This window comes from Schistocerca cancellata, chromosome 1, assembly GCF_023864275.1.
Source record: "Schistocerca cancellata isolate TAMUIC-IGC-003103 chromosome 1, iqSchCanc2.1, whole genome shotgun sequence".
Classification (NCBI taxonomy): domain Eukaryota; kingdom Metazoa; phylum Arthropoda; class Insecta; order Orthoptera; family Acrididae; genus Schistocerca; species Schistocerca cancellata.
The window spans coordinates 805,611,389-805,634,194 of NC_064626.1; the positions used below are offsets into that span (position 1 = coordinate 805,611,389).

General features: G+C 39.0%; 1 protein-coding gene across 1 annotated transcript in view; it reads left to right on the forward strand.

Annotated features, from left to right (window-relative positions):
- Positions 1-8,324: 8,324 nt before the first annotated feature.
- LOC126188002 (kinesin-like protein KIF11-A) overlaps positions 8,325-22,806 on the forward strand; it is a 204,959-nt gene continuing 190,477 nt past the window's right edge. The window contains exons 1-3 of the mRNA XM_049929415.1: positions 8,325-8,496; positions 18,583-18,730; positions 18,828-18,977. Of these exons, the coding sequence (XP_049785372.1) occupies positions 8,441-8,496; positions 18,583-18,730; positions 18,828-18,977 (354 nt within the window). The 5' untranslated portion in view covers positions 8,325-8,440. The remainder of the gene's footprint in view (positions 8,497-18,582; positions 18,731-18,827; positions 18,978-22,806) is intronic.

The window sequence follows — 22,806 nt, forward strand, 5'->3', positions numbered from 1 at the left end:
CGTGAGAGCGAAAACGGATTGCAGAACTGGAAAACCGGCAACTAGAAGCGTATTTTCACAATCGATTCTACCGAGCGAGGTGGCGCAGTGGTTAGCACACTGGACTCGCATTCGGGAGAACGTCGATTCAAAACCCGCATCCGGCCATCCTGATTTCCCTAAATTGCTACAGGCAAATGCAGGGGTCGTTCCTTTGAAAGCTCGAGGCCGTCTTTCTTCCCCAGCCTTCCCTAATGCGGTGGTAGCGATGACCCCGATGTCTGGGCACCTCCCTGAAACCAACCAACCAACCAAAGTCGATTTTGAAGTATTTACGTGACAACCCAGAAGCGGTATTGGGAAATCGGTTTACGATGTCCGGTTTTGGGTCTAAAAGGTTGCGTAGTGCCACCTCCCTTCTTTTTTTTACCTCCATGGGGAAAATGGTCACATGAACTTCAGCAATAATTCGAGTGAATTACTCGTCTCATAAAAATTACCTCAATGATTACGTCCTTTTGGCGTCACATGCAATATCGACAACCGCATGATCGGCTATCGACTTTTGTTAGGGTTCGATAGGAGCCTCACAAGGCTTAAGGAGCTCCGGAAGCCCTATCTTTCCAATATTAAAATAGCGCTTATAAATTACATGTTTCCTCAGAACGTATTTGACTTCAGAAGTTGAAATTTTTACAGGTTATTTATTGGAGTATTGGCTACGACTTGATATAGGGATTTTTAAAAATTTGAATTCAGTTGTTGGTGATTAATTTTTTCTGGGTATTATGAAAAATCACTGTTTTTTGTGCAATTTTTTGTTACAAACTCACCAATACACAGGTTTTTCGGAAAAGACAGAAGGGACTGTGTACAATTTCCTGAATTTTGAAGCAAAATGGTTTCATAGATCCTGTGAAAGCATGTAATTTGCATGAAAAAATTTAACTTTTGTGAATCGAGCGACAAAGTTTGGATTTAAGAACTTTTAGCATATTGCAGCCCCGTCAGCAACTGTGATAGACTAATATTTTGAAGAATCAGCCTCAGTTGCCAAATTTTCTGGTCTTTAGCAGGTTTTTGCTAAATTAACCTAGCCTTCTTCAGAAGCATAAAATTACTATAACATGCCAGAGTAAGGCACAGTCAACATTAAAATTAAAACCTATAGTACTGTGGTACCATGTCGAATTAAAACCACTTAACTGAAGTCCAGCCCTGGCATCTCTTCAACACGCAGTCGGTTGGTTGCCCCTGCCAGTTAAGTAGTTTTAATTCTACATGGTACCACGGTACTATAGGTTGTAATTTTAATGTTGAATGTGCCTTACTCTGGCATGTTATAGTAATTTTATTTTTCTGAAGAAGGCTAGATTAATTTAGCCAAAACATGGTAAAGACCAGAAAAATTGCGCAACTGAGGCCGATTCTTCAAAATAAAAGTTTGGATTACCTTTCTAGTGCATTCCAGGTCCATAGAATGGATTATCTTCATTTTCTGCAAACTCTTCCTCCACCTTCCTCTTTGTCCTCCTCCTGTTTACTCTAGCTTGAATTTCTAGGCTATTTACAGTCCTGTCAGCAGCCTGATGACGTTCCTTGTCTAAAGCAAGCATCATTTGTACCATGTTGAAACCTATCTTAATTCCCATATTTCGAAATAACTTTGCAACTTACAACGCTGCTATAATTGAAAGTAGCAACAGCAGCATACTCACCATAGTGAAGTGTTTCTATTACAACAAACACAGTCTTGGAGATTTTCGACCATATAACACTATTTACACTTTCACTGGGGTTTTGATTTTTCCCATGAACACACTTCTTAAACAGTTCTGGTGCTGATAATTCTCTGAAAATAAGTTTTATCACATCCATTACTGCATCAGGCAGTCTATGTTTATGTGTGTACACTTCACCAGGTAGCAATCTCTTGTTGTATTTACGTCAACTGTTTTCTCCTTTGGGACACAAGTAATGACAGGAACTTTCATTGGTTGAAAAAGCATGAAAAAGAAAGAGCCCAAACAACCTTATTCAGTTCATTGACACTGTGTATGTTTTGCCTGATAGCCATTCCAGTAGTTCTGTACCTTGTCAATTACACTGTCAGTTAACCTTCTCTTCCCATCCAACCCTTTGTCATCGCTGAGTTTTTGTGGTTTGTATGAAGCTTTCAGCCTCCGAAGTCTTGATTTCATAGTTTCTGTATTGACAGTTAGAACTGTCGATACGAAAGTTAGAACTTAAATAGTGGCAACTATTTATTCACAACGGATACAAAAGATTTACATGTTTGCACCTGTTGCTGTCCTTCAAAGTAGTCACCAGCGTTGTGTAGAAGCCGTTGCCAGCGATGTGGAAGGCGTAGTATGCCATTAGCAGAGCCTGTTCTGTTGATGGTGTGAATGGAGCAGTCTATAGTTATGATGATTCTCGTGTACGACTGTGATGGTGTTATGTTAGTGAATTACATTCCAGACCGTCAGTGCACAGTATTACTGTTCGTTTTTGGAGTAACTATCACCTGCGACCAGCTTTGCAAAAGAAGTGGTGACACATTCTGCACAACCCTCCAATCATTTTGCACAACAATGCATGGGTGCATACACCGCAAGCTGTGGCTGCTCTGTTCGGTCGATGGGACTGGGAAGTACTGTGCCATCCACCATACTCCACAGACTTAAGTCCTTGTCACTTTGATCTGATTCTGAAGAAGAAGGAACCAATTAATAGCATTCGTTTCAGAACTGTTCGAGAGATTCGAGACGCAGTACACCGTTCCATAAGCACCATCAACAGAACAGGCTCTGCTAACGGTGTACTACGCCTTCCACATCGCTGGAAACGGGTTCTACACAAAGCTGGTGACTACTTGGAAAACCAGTAACAGGTGCAAACGTGGATCTCTTTTGTATCCGTTGTGAATAAGTAGTTACCACTATTTTAGTTCCAACCATCATATTCAAATTTCTGCACTACAACATCATCTCCATAGGGCTTCAGTTCTTTAATATGTTTCAAACTTTTAGAATCACAGTTACCAAGGTAATTCACATATCGCACTATATCACACGCAACAGAGTGTTGAAATACACTACCAACACCAGCCACTTCCATTCCTCCACTACTACCACTATAGTTAGCTGCACAATTATTTTCGTGTGTACCTCTATTTTTTGTGGATAGCCAAAATATTTAGATATTATTGCTACATCTAAAACTTTCCTGTATATATACTGGTGGCAGATACTACATCATGAAGAGATGGTGTCCCCGTTTATGCCAGTTACCGTTGAATGCTGCAGTCAAGTCTCTATTACCACTGTTTTCTATTACTGCCTCTTCCACAGCATTTTTCGTAGATTCTATACGGACATCTTCTTCTTTAGATCCTATAAATCTTTTATAGTTTGTAATCTTGATTGTGGTATTTCGAAGATTCATCATGCCACAGAAAACTGCATCTGCAGTTACATCCTTACGAACTAGAGGCAAGGCATAAACAAATGTAATGTTGTGTTCATAGATGTTGCTACCATTTTTTTTTCGTTTGGAATTGTTGCAACACTGTCCTGAAAGGTGGTTATGTATGAACACTTACCACACTTCAGTTCCATTTCATACCTCTGGAGTGAACCCACCTAGCAACAAAAAAACCAACATCTTATGTCCGCCATTGTCCCAAGCAACTTTTGTCCCACAAACTTTTCAGCTCCTATCATACCTTTGGAATTATTTTTGGTGGAAATAGTTAGTGACTCATCCTGTATATCATACGAAAATTTGTTTATTATATTATATGGCAGAAAATCCTGTTATCCTAACTGCAGCAGGAACTGCTGCCTCTTCTGATTTGAAATCAAGCTTTGTGGGTGATGGTTCAAACATATAATCATTGCAGCGATTCCAACAATGCCGATCATATTATAGAAGAGTAGAGGAGACCAGCAGTTGGTGTTGCATTCCACGTTATAGGTGCCCACTAGTTGATGCATGGTATCAACGTCTCCCTTATGTTTGTTGTAATGCTCTATTACACTCTAGCTTCTTTTCATGACCAACTATAGTTCGTGATGAGTGAAGAGAGGACACAAGTATAACTGCTGATGATGTCTTTGGTATATGTGATACTAGTGATAAGGAATCAGAGAGTACAAACACAGAGGAATTTACTTCTCTCTAACGATATGGCTACAGCTCCTTAGGAATTTCAATCTTGTTTTCCCTTAGAGTTCCGACATAGGTGGTTTTCCCTGCCAGCAATTCTCTCACTGAAGGTATGCTATAATACTGCAGCCGTTATTGAACCATTTTGCAGTTAGATGTCTTATGGCTCTGGAACCCTGAATTACTTCTCTCTGTTTGCTGGGTTGTTTCCCCAAGTAAATCTGTCAATTCAGTGGAAATGCATTTCTAGAATAACAAGCCCACCATATTTTTATAGCATATTTAACAGGCTTGCTTTTCATGTATTGTCGAAATGGACATTTCCCTCTAAACGCAACAAGCTGTTCATCAACAGTTATGTCAAAGCCTGGACTGCATATGGAAGAAATCTTTGAAATGAACTTTTCCCAGATGTCTCTAAATGCAGATAATTTATTTTGAATACTACAAGCTTCCATTGTTTCCTTATTGTGAAATCTAAGAAAATTTAAGATAGCTTGAAACCTTTTCAGGTGCACTGTTGCTCTGAAAATAAGTGTGCCATATTCTTTTTCCACTGTTCATTTGAGTCCTCCTTCCGTGATCTGTAGGCTCCAGAAGAGATAAGCAAACCAATGTATGCCTCTATTTCTTCCACTTCTAGTTCCTTCCATACCTTAGATGTACTACCAGGATAATCTTCATTCCTCTTCTTGTACACTCGCCTAGCCTCTCTCTTGGTTTCCCTTACCATGACGGACATTATTTCTGGGTTATTAGGAACTTTAGGACTTCTTTTATTGAACTAGGGCCACCACTATAGGACCAGGTTTATGACGAATTATGAGATGGAGTTTGGCACTTAGTTGGAGGCTCTTTGTACCAAGTCATTCAATTTTTTCCAATGAAATATCATTTCATAGTGCTGTCATTCGTTACAGTTACAGCATCCTCACTGTGAATGACATTATCTTCATTATCTTCATCTTCCATTACATCACTGTCTTCCTCTTCACGACCTGAAGGCAAGTGTTCATCATCATTCAAGTCAGAAATACGTTCGTTGTCGACATCAGCATCATCCCACATTTGAAGAAGAATCTAATCAGCTTCTTCAGCCCAAACAAATTTGCTAAACAAAAATTAATCCTATAGTTAAATTCTAACATAAGTATAAGAAAATAGTTTTTCCTACAGTTCCCACAGTTTTTTAATTTTGACTTACTTACGTTATAATGAACAGTCATTTCTTTCTTTTTGTGAATAATATCATACATGTATGCAAAACTGTAGGATTTGAAAAAAATACTGTGCTTACCTAATAAAGCCAGCCATCATCCACTTCCCTAACATCAACAATGCTGTCTGAAGCTTAACAACTGAGTAACTTTCATTGTTAATAAGTCCGGCCAACTTCAGCCATTTTCTGGCAACACCGAGTCAGTTAAACCTGCTGGGGTCTTTGAAGATCCCAAATGCCCATTTCCATTGATTCCTAAACTAAGTAATCATAAACTAAAGAAATAGTTAATTAATGGTATTTCTGCATAGTAGTAATTTAGATCATAACTATGAGAGAGATGTCAGGGACCACGTGTGCTGCAGATCCATCAAATAATGAAATGTATGTCGTGTAAGTGGTATGGGGTCTCAAAAGACCCCACGTGCCCAGCGTAGGGTTAAATTACTAACAGTGAAACGAGCAGCAACAACATTCATATTCTTCCTTGTCACAAGTATTTCGCTGTTTATTTACTTATATGTGGCAATTTCCTAGTGTGTGGTTAACAGGGTACCTAAGAGGGCAGCTTAAATTGTTGTGAGTAAATCCAGGAGCAGTAATTTTCGTATGTTTCTTTGTCACAAAGTAGATAGCCAATCATGCGGCTGACGATATTGCACATGACGTCAAAATTACGTCACTTTTCCTTCTATTGTTGTCAAACGACCATTCCCCCGCAGTTCGAATTTACAGAGTAACCGTGGGGTCCATAGAATAAAAGAATATGGATGCCAAAACCATCACCACATACCCACCGTGTTTCATCCTTGGGGCAAAACTCTCACAATAGTTGAAAAAACACTTGACAAGAGTCAACAAGAGTCATTCAACAAAACGACGTTCTTCAGTTGTTCCACAGTCCATGTTTTGTGGCTACAACACCACGTTTTCCTGATCCAGCCGTTTACATCCCTGATGTGTGGTTCAAAAAAACGGTTCAAATGGCTCTGAGTACTATGGGACTTAACTTCTGAGGACATCAGTCCCCTAGAACTTAGAACTACTTAAACCTAACTAACCTAAGGACATCACACACATCCATGCCCGAAGCAGGATTCGAACCTACGACCGTAGCGGTAGCTCGGTTCCAGAATGTAGCGCCTAGAACCGCTCGGCCACTACGGCCGGCATAGTGAGTGGTTTTGGAATTCCAACTCGCCCTGCTATTCCCTTCTTCTGGATGTCCCTTGGTGTTGTCTTGGTGCTCACAGTGTTCGAGAGTGTGACATTCAGCTCTGCAGTGACTTCTGTACTTGTCACCCTCTTATTGTTGGTCACCATCGTATTCGGTCACAGTCAGTCATGATCATTCAAAACACATTTTCGACCACGTTGTGACTTAGCGGAAGACGATTTTCTGTTTCCCTGTAAGCTGTATAAATCTTCGATACGATGCCTCTTGAAACATCTAACACTTCGGCTACAGTAATTTGATGGTGGAAGCACACATCATACGAGCATCAACAAATTGCCCACATTCTAATTCACCTAGCCCCAATATAATGCAAAACTAAACGGAACACTGCTCCGACGATGAGGGGCAGTTGAATCGTATTGGGAACATTGCACCGATGCTGCTCGTGGTCAGATACAACAACGCAGGCTGCAGACTAGCCTATCATGTACATTTTATGTTCAAGTACGAATTTCTCGCGATGTTTCCATATTTTCGTCCAATCACACAAGGTTAACTTACAATGTTAGCAGAGTACGACAGCGTCGCTCCACTAGTGTCAAGGACAATGCTATCTTCTCATGAAAACTTTAATTGTTATGCTCTTTTGCATGTCGTTTGCCATTGACTGCCAACGTGAATGTTGCTATTTGGTATATATTGTAGGATTTTTTCATGAGTCCTTACATTCCGTTTCCTGATATGTGAATCGCAGTTAAACATTGTAAGCTGAGAGACGATGCACTGTCGAAATTGTAGACTGTATGCAGGAAATAACGCCAGGGTGTGATGTGGCAGATGTGGAGGTAAAAAATAGAATTATTTGAAATTAGATTAACGAATATAGTATAATTTTAAAATTCCCTGAGAGCGGTGTCTCTGCAGTTGATTAGATTAGATCATATTAGATTTAGTTTTCGTTCCATCGCCCCAAAAAATGTAATGATAACCATGGTATGGAACATCTCAGAAAGTATAACATAAAACAATAAAATATTGGAATATAATACTTACTACAATGATCATTAGTCAGGAGATTGTCGAAACATTTGAATACGCAAGAGTAAACAGGAGCTGCTAATATTTACATATTTAAGAATTAATACACTGTCAGAATGAAACATTGTTATGCCCTTTTAATAATTTTATCATACACAAAATCTTTTCTTGGCTGTTGTGAACAGGTGCTGTCAAAATTGATATGTAACCACCTTTTTACGTAAGCTGGTCTTACAGTCCCTGTTAAGATATTCGTCTATAGAGTAGAAGGAGTTGTCTATCAAAAGTCTGAAACTCTGTTTAAACTGTGCTTTATCTGAATGCAAGTATTTAATGGTTGGTGGAAATTTATTGAAAATTTGTGTTCCTGTGTATTGGACCCCTTTCGGGACCAAGGTAAGTGATTTTAGGTCTTTATGTAGATTGTTCTTATTCCTAGTATTTATACAATATATTTACGTGCATTTATTTGCTGTAGCAGACAGTATTTTCGTCTTCAAGTATTATATCTTTTATAAATATGTTTGTCACCTCTAATTGATTGCTGTATGAAATTTGTTCCTGGTTCCAACGTTTAGGTTTCGGTTTCGTTTGTATTTAATTCTTGTTGTGGCTCTGGTTACATCAGTTTTCTTCATAGTACAGAGATCACTGGGTTACATATGTGATTCGATATCTATCGATTTAAGAATCGAATATTTTCGTCCCCCGCCACAGTTTGTTTGATGGTCGTTGTTTGTTGTAGCCAATCGGAGCGCTTGCTGCAGATCGTACATAGTTTGAAAATACGTGCTGAACTGATAGTTGTTTCCGTTGGCGGTTGACCACCCATTGATTGTTTTTGGTTTGTGTACATCATGAATTCCAAGAAGAAAGAAAAAAACCAGAACATTAAAGTGTTTGTTAGAGTAAGGTATGTACTGATTTCGGTGGATAGCTTGATTTGCCGGGTAAATGTCATGTCTACCAATTTGGACCATTTAGGTTTAAAGTTTAGTCTTCTTCCCTTTTGCTATGCTAATCCCTGTATGGAAGTCAATTTATGCAATTTGCATTGCGCCGAGTATATTGCTTGCCAACATTTTGTGCAACTAAAGACTTCGAATTGCAAATGTACTTCACTGAATTTAAATTTTTTGTTTCTCTCTTCCAGAATTTTTGCATTGTTTGTAATGGAATACTAATGCTGTGGTGCTTTAACAAGCAATGTTTTAACTGAAACTAGTACAGGGACATGGTGCATAATTAGCTATTCTGTAACAGAACTGCCGTTCTATATTTTTTTCGAATTAATTTTATATATTGTTGTATTTCTTTTTGTAATATTGGTAAGTGAAAGTGTGGAGCTAAGACGTTAGCTGGTGAATTGTTGTTAGGTCGTGGCATGATGATGAACCGTTTGTGAGACTTTTGGTTGTCACTCTTTGCTCATGTTGCAGTTACGGTGTCTTGTTGACGTCTTTACTAATGAACACAACTATTATTGCAATTGTATGACACAATGCTGCGCAGTGTTGCTACTTGTTTTGGCCCAGGAAAAATTTGCAAAATCTGCTACATATTCCTTTCTACTATCCGAATGGAATTTGCTCCTTTGAGGCATTTCACAATCCCCCTCCCCCCCCCCCCCCCCCTCTCTCTCTCTCTCTCTCTCTCTCTGTGTGTGTGTGTGTGTGTGTGTGTGTGTGTGTGTGTGTGTGTAGAGAGAGAGAACAGTATTAAAATTTACATGATTGTTTTTAGGAAAGTCTCCTCTACAACATTGTTCATTACCCAAAATACCTTACATTCAAAAAAATCACTCAAAATTACCTCCAAGGTTTGGTGTTGAAAATTTAGAGTATACAGTTTTTAGACCCAAAACCGACAACCAAGGAGTGATGTATCAGAGTGTATTCTTTTCTCTAGTAACATATAATAAACTATTAGCCTCATACAGTGCAAGATCACTTACAAATGTTTCCTTGATGTATCATAAATTTTTGAAATATGGGGAATTTATTTTTTTGTGAAGTTTGATGGGACTGTATATAAAAATGTGATTTCTGTACGTCTTATACACCTGTACGGTAGCGAAGCACTGTAAAAATTTCAAACCTGATATTGTGACTGAACAAAGGCGTGAATTTTTGGAAGTGAGGAAATGATTAAACTAAAATTATTCTTATGGGTATTGCCTAATTCATGTCATATGGGCTATATGTAATCAACTTTTAGTGAAGTTAAGGTGTGGAATTATATGAATAAACTCGAAAATTTACTTAACCAAACATTTGCATAATCTTGCCATTTAAAATTTAATCGTTTTCAATTAACATCCTTCTCAGATGTGGTGCTTCCTAATCCTAATGGTAATTGTTAAGAACACTTATTTCTTCAGGTAGTTTTTGTGACACAGAGTAAGACTTCCTAGGTGCTGTGGTAAGTGCAACACTGAAAGCATTCTTAATACATTTTATTGATATCTGAACTTCGCTAGTAGATTTCTTGAATGATATTCTTGAGCCAGCAAGGTGGTGAAAATGCACAAAAATACCATTGTTTTGCATGTGTGTTATTTCAAGCTGTGCAAGTCACAATTGTCCATTGTAAACACATGCCACTATGTCATTCAGTGTTAGAGACAGAGATGTGATTTTACTGGCACAATGATTCTTATAAATTGTAGTTTCTGTTGTAACATAGCATGAAGTAAGTTTTCTTCAATGCCATGCACGCAATGTGGAATTGCCTTGTTCCTTCTATTGGTATACAGTTTTCAAATCTTGTTTGGAGTGTTGTTTTTATATGAATTACCTCATCTTTCTTGATGAGGAAATAGGTGATGCCTTTAATACTATCTTAGCAAAAGACATAAATGTCCCCTAATGTAATAATTAGGTCTTTGTAGGCTGGATTTACTCACCTCACATTTTATTGTGCCCCTACTACATTGCATGCATTTTTACTGTGTCAAGAGACAAAGTTCCATTTGGCCTCCAATCCAAAATCTAATTTGTGGTTGCAAAGATTTTATTTTTTTGTATTATTTACCACTTCCACCTGAAAAGTATATGAGCTTGTCAAATTCGAGCAACTTTTCTTTTACTTAATTTGTTACATACTTTTGGAACACATGATCAACTGCAATTGCTCCAAATAGTCTCTTAGAATGCAAATTGAACTGCAAACTATGTCTCATTTTTGAAGTACAGAACAAATAGATGCACTGTTGCCTGGTCATTGATCCAACGGTACCCTTGTATTTCATCCTGTGCCCCTTCTATCTCCACTTGAAGCTGTGGCTGTCACGATATGGACAACGAAGGAAATAACTGTCTGCAATGTATATCTCCCTCTAGATGGTGCGGTACCCTTGAACGTATTGTCTGCACTGATTGATCAACTCCCTAAACCTTTCCTACTTTTGGGAGATTATAACACCCGTAAACCCTGGTGGGGTAGCACCATTCTTACTGGCCTTGGCAGAGATGTCGAAAATTTACTGTCCCAACTCGACCTATGCCTCTTAAATTCTGGGGCTGCCACACATTTCAGTGTGGCTCATGGTAGTTATTCGGCCATTGATTTATCAGTTTGCAGCCCAGGACTTCTCCCATCTATCCACTGGAGAGCACATGACAACCTGTGTGGTAGTGACCACTTCCCCATCTTCCTGCCACTCACCCAGCATCATGCCCATGGACCGCCTACCCATATGGGCTTTAAACGAGACAAACTGGGTAGCCTTCACCTCTACTATAACCGTTAATCTCCCCCACATGGTGCCATCGACGTTGTGATAAAGCAGGTCACTATAACGATAATTTCTGCGGCGGAAAATGTGATCCCTCGTTCTGTAGGGTGTCCCTGGTGGAAGACAGTCTCTTGGTGGTCACTGGAAGCTGTTGTTGCAATTAGGAGCATCAGAGAGCTCTACAGTGACATAAGCGGCACTCTTCCCTAGAACACCTAATAGCATTTAAGTGGCTCTGTGCACGTGTTCGTCTGCTTATAAATCGACGGAAACAGGAGTGTTGGGAGAGGTACATGTCGATCGTTGGATACCATATGTCACCTTCCCAAGTCTGGATGAAGATCGGATGTCTTTTTGGGTACCAGACCCCAACAGGTGTCCATGGCATTAACATGAATGGCGTGCTCTCTATCGACACAAACGCGATTGCCGAGCACTTTGCTGAGCGCTATGCTTGAGCCTCTGTGTTGGAGAACTGTCCCTCAGCCTTTCGCACCCTCAGAGGGTGGATGGAAAAGAAAGTCCTCTTGTTCGCTACATGCCACAGTGAACCCTATAATGCCCCATTTACAGAGTGGGAGCTCCTCACCGCCCTTCCACATTGCTCCGACACAGCTCCTGGACCAGATTGGATCCACAGTCAGATGATTAAACATCTCTTGTCGGTCTACAAGCAAAATCTTCTCGTCATCTTTAACCAGATGTGGTGTGATGGGGTCTTTCCACGGCAGAGGGGGGGACATCGTTCCGGTGCTAAAACCTGGTAAAAATCTGCTGTATGTAGATAGCTATCAACCCATCATCCTCACCAACGTTCTCTGTAAGCTGCTGGAACGTATGGTGTGTTGGCAGTTGGGTTGGGTCCTGGAGTTATGTGGCCTAATGGCTCCATGGCAGGGCGGCTTCTGCCAGGATCACTTTAGCACTGATAATCTTGTGTCCCTAGAGTCTGCCATCTGAACCGCCTTTTCCAGATGCAAATGTCTGGTTGACACCTTTTTTGACTATGTAAAGCATATGACACAACCTGGCGACATATCCATACGACGTTGAATGTGTGGAGTCTCTGGGGCACGCTCCCGACTTATCCAAAACTTGCTGTTGCTCCCTACTTCGCATGTCCAAGTTGGTGTGTCCCATAGCTCCCACCCCACTGTATTCAGGAGAATGGCGTTCCGCAGGGCTCTGTATTGAGTGTATCTCTCTTTTTAGTGTCCACTAACGGCCTAGCAGCAGCTGTAGGACTGTCGGTCTCCCCTTCTCTGTATGTGAATGACTTCTGCATTTCGTATTGCTCCTCCAGTACTGGTGTTTCTGAGTGGTGCCTACAAGGAGCAATTCACAAGGCGCAGTCCAGTTTTCAGCAGCGAAGTCGTGTCTCATGCTCTTGTGTCAGCATTGTATCGTTCATCCGGAACCTGAACTTTATCTTAATGATGATCCACTCACTGTAGTGGAGATGTATTGAATTTTAGGACTGGTTTTCGACTCCCGATTGACTTGGCTACCTCACCTTTGTCAGCTTATAAGCACCTAAATGCTCTACATTGCTGCAGCTCTACAGGGCCCTTGTTCAATCCTGCCTTGACTATGGGAGCCTGGTTTATGGTTCGGTGTCACCCTTAATGGTGCGTTTACTCGACCCAGTGCACCACTGTGGCGTACACCTAGCGACAAGAGCTTTTAGAAACAGTCTGGTGACAAGTGTCCTGGTGGAGGCTTGAGTCCCTCCTGACGTGCTCAACTGCTTGCCAGTTATGTTCCACACTTTTGTAGTTATCCTGGGAATCAGAATTACTGTCTCCTTTTCCTACCCGTGGCAGTTCATCTCTCGCATCGGTGGCCCAGTTCAGGGTTCACGATTGCAGTACACGTGTGATCCCTTCTCTCCAAATTGGAGTCCTTCCCTTTACCACCTCTACTTGAGGTCCATCCGTGTACACCCCATGGAGTACTCCTCGGCCGAAGCTTCGTTTGAACCTTTTGCATTGCCCTAAGGACTCTTTTAACCCTGCCACTCTCCGCTGTCACTTCCTCTCGATTCCTGACGTGTTCTGGGGCTCTGAAGTTGTTTACACCGACGGCTCGTTGGCTGATGGTAATGTTGGCTTTGCCTATGTCCACAGAGGCCACACTGAACAGCATTCCTTGCCCTTTGGCTGCAGTATGTTCACTGCAGAGGTGGCCATATCTCATGCACTTCAATACATCCGTTGCTGTTCTGGTGAGTCGTTTCTTCTCTGTTCTGACTCCCTGAGCGGCTTACAAGCTATCAACCGGTGCTACCCTCGCCATCATTTGGTAGCGAACATCCAGGAGTCCATCTCTGCCTTGGAATGCTCCAGTCATTCAGTGGTGTTTGTGTGGACCACAGGCAACGAACTTGCTGACAGGCTGGCCAAACAGGATACACGGAAACTGCTCCTGGAGATGGGCATCTCTGTCTTGTGCTGCAAGGTTTTTAGGCTTTGGGAGACGGAGTGGCATAACAGTATGCACAACAAACTGCATGTCATTTAGGAGACCTCGAATGTGTGGAAGTCTTCCCTGGGGGTTCTTGCAGGGAATCAGTTGTTCTTTGTCGCATTGGCCATATATGGCTCACACATGGTTACCTCCTCCGTTGTAAGGGTCCACCTCAGTGTTGCTGTGGCTCCCAAATGACAGTCATCCATCTCTTGCTGGACTGCCCACTTTTATCCGCTCTGTGGTTATCTGCTCTGTGGTGTACTTTTAACTTTCCCAGCACCTTACTTTCAGTGTTGGGTGACAATGCCTCTACAGAAGCATCAGTTTTACGTTTTATTCATGAGAGTGGGTTTTATCATTTGATCTAAGTTTTAGTGCATGTCCTTTGTCCCTCTTTGTTGCCCACCCTAGAGCGTTTAGGGTGGAGGTTTTAATGTGTTGCAGAGTGGCTTGCTACTCCTTTCTGTCGTTCTTCTGGTTGTTCCTTACTCCACTTATTGTGCCATACATTTTCATTTTCTTCGTTCTCTTCGGTAATTGTTCTACTGGGAACGAGGGACAGATGACCTCGCAGTTTGGTGCCCCCCCCCCCCCCCCCCCTTAAATCAGAAAACGAACCCCATCCTGAACCACAGATGTTAAGTTTTCTGTAAAATCAGCTAGGGCTATGCATTCAGTTCCATAAAATTGTCCTGTTTTGCTCTTCAAAAACTTGCTTTGGATTTTAGAAAGTTAATGTTAAAGATTCAGAATAATCTTCCTGAGATTTAACCACTGTTGTTTTAGACCTGTTGTTGTGACCCACTATTTGAAGGTAACATTGTTGGGCATTTCTTCCTCAGATCTGTTAAACAATTCAGGAGCGACTTCTTTACCAGGACATTTATCACAGAAACTCATCATTCAGTCACAAATTGTTGGTAACAGAGAACATAAAATTTAGTAACTCTTTGTGGTTGTCAACATAGTTTTGCATCTGCAGTCATCAGTTTGACATTTTGATGATACAAACACACACTTGAGGAGCCGGCCAAAATACACCACTTCGGTCAAAGGTCACAAAATTTTGACCTTCACTTTTGCATTCAGGATTAGCATTTTTGGAAGCTACATGAAGTTCATCTCAATTTTATATCACTAGTCTTTTCTGCTTTGTTAATTTAGCTCCATTTGTAACAACTCTTTTTTTTTTTCTATTTTTGCTACCAGGACACATTCTATTGTTTCCATTGTCATCAAAAAACTGTTGGATCTTTTCAATTACTTTGTCACTAATACCTTCCCGTTTCTTCTTTCCTAAAACTGGTAGAATGCTGTGCTCTTTCACTAATTTTCAGGTTAGTCTAAGCAAATAATCAGAAATGTTTAGCTTGTGAACTATTTTTACTCTAGACCATGAGTCAGGGAGCAAACTTAAAATTTTAACTTTTTCCTCTTTAGGTGTCTGAACACTTTTTCAATGCCTCGATTAAGCTCAAATATTCAGTGATGAATTATTCTGGGGATAGATTTCTTGCTTCTTAGAAATACTGTTGGTATCTGCATTATTAAAGCATGATCCTGTGTTTTCTAATTTTGTCTGAAACTCGTTGTATTTAGCTTTCTCTTATTCTGCTACCATAGTGTGTGTGTGTGTGTGTGTGTGTGTGTGTGTGGTTTTTTTTTTTTTTTTATTTTTTTTTTTTTATTTAAATAAAAAGAGGGGGATACCTCTAAATTAGAACAAGCAAAATCCAGTTTGCTTGTAGCTTCCTCATTAGGAATATAAATAGTTTCATGACACACATTTTCAAATAACAGTTTGGGCACAGGAATTACATAAAGTTTCATTCTGGAAGCTGTTTTTACTAGTTCTTAAGGGCAAATGTTCCAATTTTATTTCCCTCAACCCCAAGATTTATTTCCTTCAAATATTTTTAACAACTGGCTTTTTAATGAACTTTCAGTGGATCAGAGCATTTTTTCTAAAAATGTGATTGTACCTCAGTATATATTTTTTATCATGATACAAACTGATGACATAGAACAACTTACTCGTAATGTAAACGAAGTTTGTCTATCTTCTTCAAACTCATTAACATTTTTAAGTTTTTGAAACTTAACCTGTAACTTTTTTGTGACACTTCACTTACTATCTGTCCCACAGACATTTATTATTGAATTTTAAAATTATTTTAATTAATTAAAAATTGCACTCATGACAGAAGTGCACAAAATATTCTACACTCTCAATGAAGTAGTTACATCCACTCTGACAGAGGTTTCTGAGTAGACTGACAACAATGCCACACCCAGCAAAAGTAATGGGGTACACAGTTGATGTACATATTTGTCACCGACTACTGGGCTCCTGTGCAGACTTATTCTACCCATTGGGCTCTTGTACACACTTGTCTTGAGGTCTAATCTCGTACACAGAACTGTAGCCTTCTCAACAATAGAGAAATTTCATGCATATATTATTTTAGTTTTTCATTTTGAACTTGTAATAATGTGCAACTTAAGTGAGAATACACCTAGATGTTAATGGCTTTTTTTTTTTTACAGAACTAAAGCAAAAACTCCTGTTTAATATTATGTTATTAAAGCAATTAATACCAACTAAATATAGGGTGATGGTGTTAACTAAATATTGTACAACTACACATTATTATAATGAAACAATAAACCATTTAAATAGGCAACAACTTAAGATAAGTTGTAGTGTGATGTGAATTATTTCCTCAGTTTCAAAAGTTCATATCTTTGTACAGTCAAATATCAGTGTTGAAATTTTTGCAGTACTTAATCATATAGATGTAAAAAAATGTGCTAAAATCAAATTTTTATGTTCAGTCCCACTCACCCACTTAACAATAATTAAAGATTTTCAAATTTCAAAAATTAAGGAAACATTTGTCAGTGTTCTTTCTCTATGCAAGGCGAGTAGTTTGTTATCTAACTAGAGAAAAAAATACTCTGTTAAATAATTCCTTGGTTGTTAGTTTTGGGTCTAAAAAGTGAATTTTCTAAATTTCCAATACCCAACTTTGGAGGTAATTCTTGAACTAAGCATATTTTGTGTAATAAACAATGTTGTAGAGGAGACGTTCCTCAAAACAATTTAGTCATTTGCTGTGGTGTAACTTAACCCAGTGCAGAGATATTCAAACTAACAGTAGTGTCTCCAAATTCGAAGAAAAAAAATTGAGCTTACAAATAGTTGGTGCAAGATAAGGCTGTTTATTGATTCATCCAAAACTAGTTTAAAGGCTGTTTTATTACACAATGGTAACATGTATGCATTTATACCTGATGGGCGTTCTATACATATGAAAGAAAGCTATGAAAACCCAGAAATGGTGCTAAATAAAATAGGCTGTTCTGCTCATGGCTGGGTGATATGTGGCGATCTAAAAGTAACATGCATGCTCCTTGGTCAGCAAGGTGGCATTACCAAATTTCCATGTTTCTTGAGTGAATGGGACAGTAGGGTTAGGGATGAACACTGTTGCAGAAAGAACTTGCCAGGGAGGGAGCCTTTAAAACCTGGTGAGAAGAACATTCTACGCAAAAACCTTGTAGAGCGAAAAACGTATTCCTACCAACTCTACATATATGAAACAGTTTGTAAAGGCTTTGCCTAGAGATGGACCATGTTTTAAGCATCTCTGCCTTAAGTTTCCACTCCTTTCAGAAGCTAAACTAAAAGAAGGCGTCTTTGTCAGACCTGACATTAGAAAATTCATCTTTGAAGTTAACTTTGAATCCACAATGACCTTAAATGAGAAAGAAGCATGGGTATCATTCAAGCAAGTCGTTACAAAGTTCTTAGGAGATAAAAAAGACCCAGAATATGTTTCTATTATAGCTACAGTGTTAAAGAAGTTTAGAACTTTATGACGTTTAATGAGCCTGAAAGTTCACTTTTTGCACAGTCGCCTTGATTACTTCCTGGACAATATTGGAGATGTTAGTGAGGAGCAAGGAGAGCGTTTTCACCAGGACTTAAAGTGATGGGAAAAAGCTGCCAAGGCTGCTGGAACACCAACATGATGGGGGCCAGCTGTTGGTCACTTCACCAAGAAGTTCAGCAAGTGATTCATCGTAGAAGAAGTTACACTGATGCTTCAAAGAAATAAGAGAAAGATAATTCAAACCAGTTCCAGCTGACAAGTGAAACCCCTATTAACACGTATCATTGTTTTAAGTAGCTTACTGTAAATAAAACCATGCTTATGTTGTAACAAAGTGTTTCATTAAGTTCCTCATTTACCATATAGCATAGGATTTGTATACTATATAATAAAAAGCATATTGCTCGAAAACTATGGGTGATAAAAAAAAAAAAAAAAAAAAAACTAAGGCTAGATTTGGATTCGACGCATAAAAATCTATAACGATAAGCTACAAACTAAAAAGTTTAAAAAAAATTCATTTGACTGTGATTAATGTAGCACTAATTCATCCTCTGTCATACTTTGTGTAGTACAAATTGGGAGTACTGAACATGAAATTTTGTCACTAGTGTGGAGCAGGACACAAACAACAAACATGGTTGGAAACTTCTTGCACACTAATTACTTTAGTAGTAGTATTTCTTCTTTAAATTCTCCCGTGTCATAGGAGTTTAACCATACTTATTTGAATGTAATTTTAAACTTTGACAATTAATATTGTCTGATCACAGGCAGTGCTAAATGAAGTCCAGCTTTCTTTGCTTTCTGTCCTTGATTAATGCAAGCATTTTCAGTAAAGTCATTTTTGATACAAAATATAACATGCAGTTGATGAAAAAAAATTTACCCTCTACAGGCCAATGAACAATTCAGAAAAACAACAGAGAACTACTAATGTCGTTGAAATTTCTGGTTCAAAAGAAGTGAAAATCAGTGAAAGGACTTCGGATAAAGTAACAAAAACTTTTACCTTTGACAGTGTTTTTGGACCCAGTTCTAAACAGGTAATAGCTTTTGTTTTTTTGATATTACAGAATGAAGTTATGTTCAATTTCATTGCCTTTCTATCAGTAATTTGTAACTTTTTTCTGTTGCTTGTAGATTGATGTTTATAACTGTGTTGTTAGTCCATTGATTGATGAGGTGTTGTCTGGCTACAACTGTACAGTATTTGCTTATGGCCAGACTGGCACAGGAAAGACATTCACTATGTTAGGCGAAAAGGGGAATGCTTTAAGTTCGTGGCAAACTGTAAGTAAAATTTTTGTTATTAAATCTATTTAATGTTAGTTCAAATATTAGATAAGAATTTTTGTAGCAAGTGAAACCTCTGGCTTACACATTCTTAATTGAAGGTACTGTTACTAGATGTTTAAGGCTGATTCCATGCCAAGTGGTCTAGGGACTCCCACATGACGATAATGGATTTTGATGGAATTTTGTGTGAACATTTGTACATGTTCTCAGTAGACACTTGTAATTTTTAATGAACATTGTTTTGATAATCAAGGTGATAGTTATTTATTTGACCCTATAATGCAGCTGGCAGCTAGTACCCACGAGTTTTCAGCAACTTTGAGGCATAATATCCGTATCATTTTTTTCTTGAAAGAAAGAAAAAGGCTAGGCCCTATTGTACAACTTTTTTGACTCTTAATGAAATAATTAACAAAAATTTTAATGTTTTTCATGTGGATAGCTTTAAGCAAAAGTAGCCAAAAAATAGCTTGGAAAAAATGAGGTGTACCTTTTTATGACTCTTGCCAAGTAAGTGTGTAATAAACTGAAACTTTGTATGTTACAACTTGCCAACAAAAGGCCTTAGAATATAAAATTTAATTCTCTTACTACTTTCCACTAGTGTACAAGTTGATGGCAAAGTTGACAACTTTAGTAAAAATGACAAAAATTCACATTTTTATCCCACTTTTACAAAAAATTATATTCTGCATACTCTTTTTCAACCATTCTCATTAGTAAGGCCATGTTCCAAACCACCTAATGCTTGATTCGCTTTTGTAATGTAAACATAAGAGGCCAAAAGTAGATGTTGTCTCTTTTAGGTCTGAAGTTTATGTCCACTCTAAGCTACTTGGTTTAGAAGTCTCATTTGCTGGGCAGATTGTCATCGACTGAGCTATAATAACTGCAATAAAGACAGATCAGGAATACCACACTTGTCACTCCATGATGGCCAATAAAACAAATTTGCTGGGCTATGTGGGTGCATAGAGCGTATATGCACACACAACTGGGAAAAATATGGGAATTTTTTAGAATTCTAGAAATTTTTCATTTTAGTTTACAGTTAAAATTTGTGGTTTTGACAGCTAAAAACTGATACTGTAACAGAGAATTTTGCTATATCCCACTACTGTGATTATACTGCAGCAATGAAACATAAATGACAGGAAAAAAAAGTAAAAAGTTACAAAGGAAATGAGCAGTTGGCAGCAGGCTCATGCATGTGCGCTTGTGCACCTGAGACGCTTATGAGCAGTACTTTCTCCCGTTTCTGGCTGTGTGGCTGTGTAGCTGAATCAGCAGTAGCAACAAACAGCCAGATGCTACCAGCCGAAATTTTTCTGGCACCCCCTAGCTGCTGGATTCATGCATGCGCAGACCAGTCTGAGTTACAGTGGCGAAGGGGGTAGTCTCCATGTGACCCATGTTTACATTTAGTGAATTTGTTGTTTCCTCTTAGTTTACAGCTCTCACGTCGGCTAAAATTGTTGTTAGTTTCAGTTTTCTGATCTCATTCACGTTTTTGGCAGTCAAGCATTAATGGTCTTGCAGAACAATGAAGTCATTTTTGTTGATTTTCTAAAGAAATTTGGCTGTTATTAACCTTTCCAACAGAAGTAGTCAATTTATTTGAAATGAATTCTTTAATTTCACAATGTAGGCTAGTTTCAACTGTTCACTTAATTTAATGTGCATGTTTTCATCTTCTGGTACATATAAAAGAACCAAACACGAGACAATACTGTACTGGTACTCCAAGAAAATTTGCCCCAGAAACCACACTGAAAAGCTTAATATCGGGTATGGGCATACTTCATTGCGAATCTTGACATATGAATGTGCACTTCAAGCCGAATTATGAATTTAGTACGGTTTACAAAATTCTGATGCTCTTGGGAGTATCCTCTGATGTCCTGTTTCTTTTATGACATAATGTAAGAAGATGAATGTTATATACATATGAACATAAGGCCTTTTCGTGTCACATAGTAATGACTATTTTCTGGAGTTCTCTGGTGACGGTGAAACAAACCTATTTCTAGCAGGTCATAGGAAAATATTGCAAATGTTGGTTTGAAAGGTGTAAATTTCAAAGGAAATTTCCTTTTACGCAAGATGAATTATATTACTGTGAGAATGTGCGATGAATTTCTTAAATCACAGAGTGTTTGACTCTCTTATAATTTAATGCTTTGAGGACCAACCACTTAATAGAGTTTTGAGCCCAGAAGATCTGACATTTGTATCATGATTTAAAATTTTACAGTTAAATTTGTGTGATGTATATTAAAGACTAACACATGCTATAATACCAATATTATCTGTGAAAGCTTACCTTTCCTTGTAGCTACACAATATATATTAATTTAAACCATTAACTTTTACTACTAAACAATGGAAAATTCAGAATGGAATGTAACAACATTATGAAAAGGAAAGTTGCTACTAACAATGTAGCAGAGATAGAGAGTCGCAGATAGGCACAACAAAAAGTACTGTCTCAAATAAAGCTTTCAGCCAATAAGGCCTTTGTCAAAAACCCACCCCTCCGCACGCACGCGCGTGTGTGGTTTCAGTTGCCAGTCACTGAAGTCGCGCGCGCGCGCGCGCGCGCGCGCGCGCGCGCGTGCGTGCGTGCGTGTGTGTGTGTGTGTGTGTGGGGGGGGGGGGGGTGGCGGTGTGGGGGTGTTTTTTTTTTTTTACTGCCTTACTGGCCGAAAGCTTTATTTGTGACAGTCTTTTTGTTGGTGAGTTGCAACTCGCCTTTTTATGATATTGTAACTTTCCCTATTTGTGTATCTGCAGAGTTTAAAGTTATGTCACTAGTGGCTGACTACACCATGTATCCTATGCCATGAATAGCTACTGTAACATCTTGAACATGGCTGGACTTCAGCAACAATTACAGAATAACAGGTGAATAAGACAGCCATCTAGTTGAAATAGTGATTTTCAATTAATCTTAACCATAGTTTAAATGGATTTAAACTAGTCTTCTTTAGGACAAGAAACACTTTACATTAGCAGCCAGTTCGTAAAGCAACCAAACACATTTCCTCATGAAATGTGTTAGCAACAGTCTGACAATCTTTTTATTGCATCTGGTTGGCTGTTTTCTTCATGTGCTAATATCTGCTGTCATCGGACTGGCAATATCATGTGACACAAGCTGTGATAGACTTTACAAAAGTGCATCGCGATCTCGATTTCAGTACTTTGGAAACTGAAGTATTGTGTTTGGTGGAATTCAAATTCATACTTTTGTAATATAAAAATATGCCGTGCATATGTTGCTGCATATCAAAAGTGCTTGCAAAAACCCATTCTTTGCTGGGTTTTGTTTTCTAAATGCCGGGAAGCTCTATGTATAAAACCTTACCATTCAAAGGATTGACAAGTTTTACAGTTCTGAGGTAAAGTATACTGTCACTTAACACAAAAAAGTGTATTTTTAACTGGGAAATATGGGGATTTTTTCCCCTTGTCTACGTGTACACCCTGATGAAGCTTATTAAAGCATATTCCTGCCTGCCGGAAGTCTTAAGTAGGTTTCCAATCCAATCCACCATCGTACCAGCCAGTCGTGTTCCAATCTGGCCAAATGTGTTACGTGTGGTAAGGATGCCCATGAGGGTGCTTGTCCACATCCATCTCTTCTTTGCATCAACTGTATGGGTGACCATGCTGCTTCCTCTAGAGATTGCCCCATTTTCAAAGACAAACGGCTCATTCAGGAAATCAGTGTGTAGGAAAAGGTGTTGACATTTGCTACTCGAAAGTTATTCGCCAGTCGAAAGCCCACTGTGCCCACGCAGGTAAATACAGCACTGTCCTT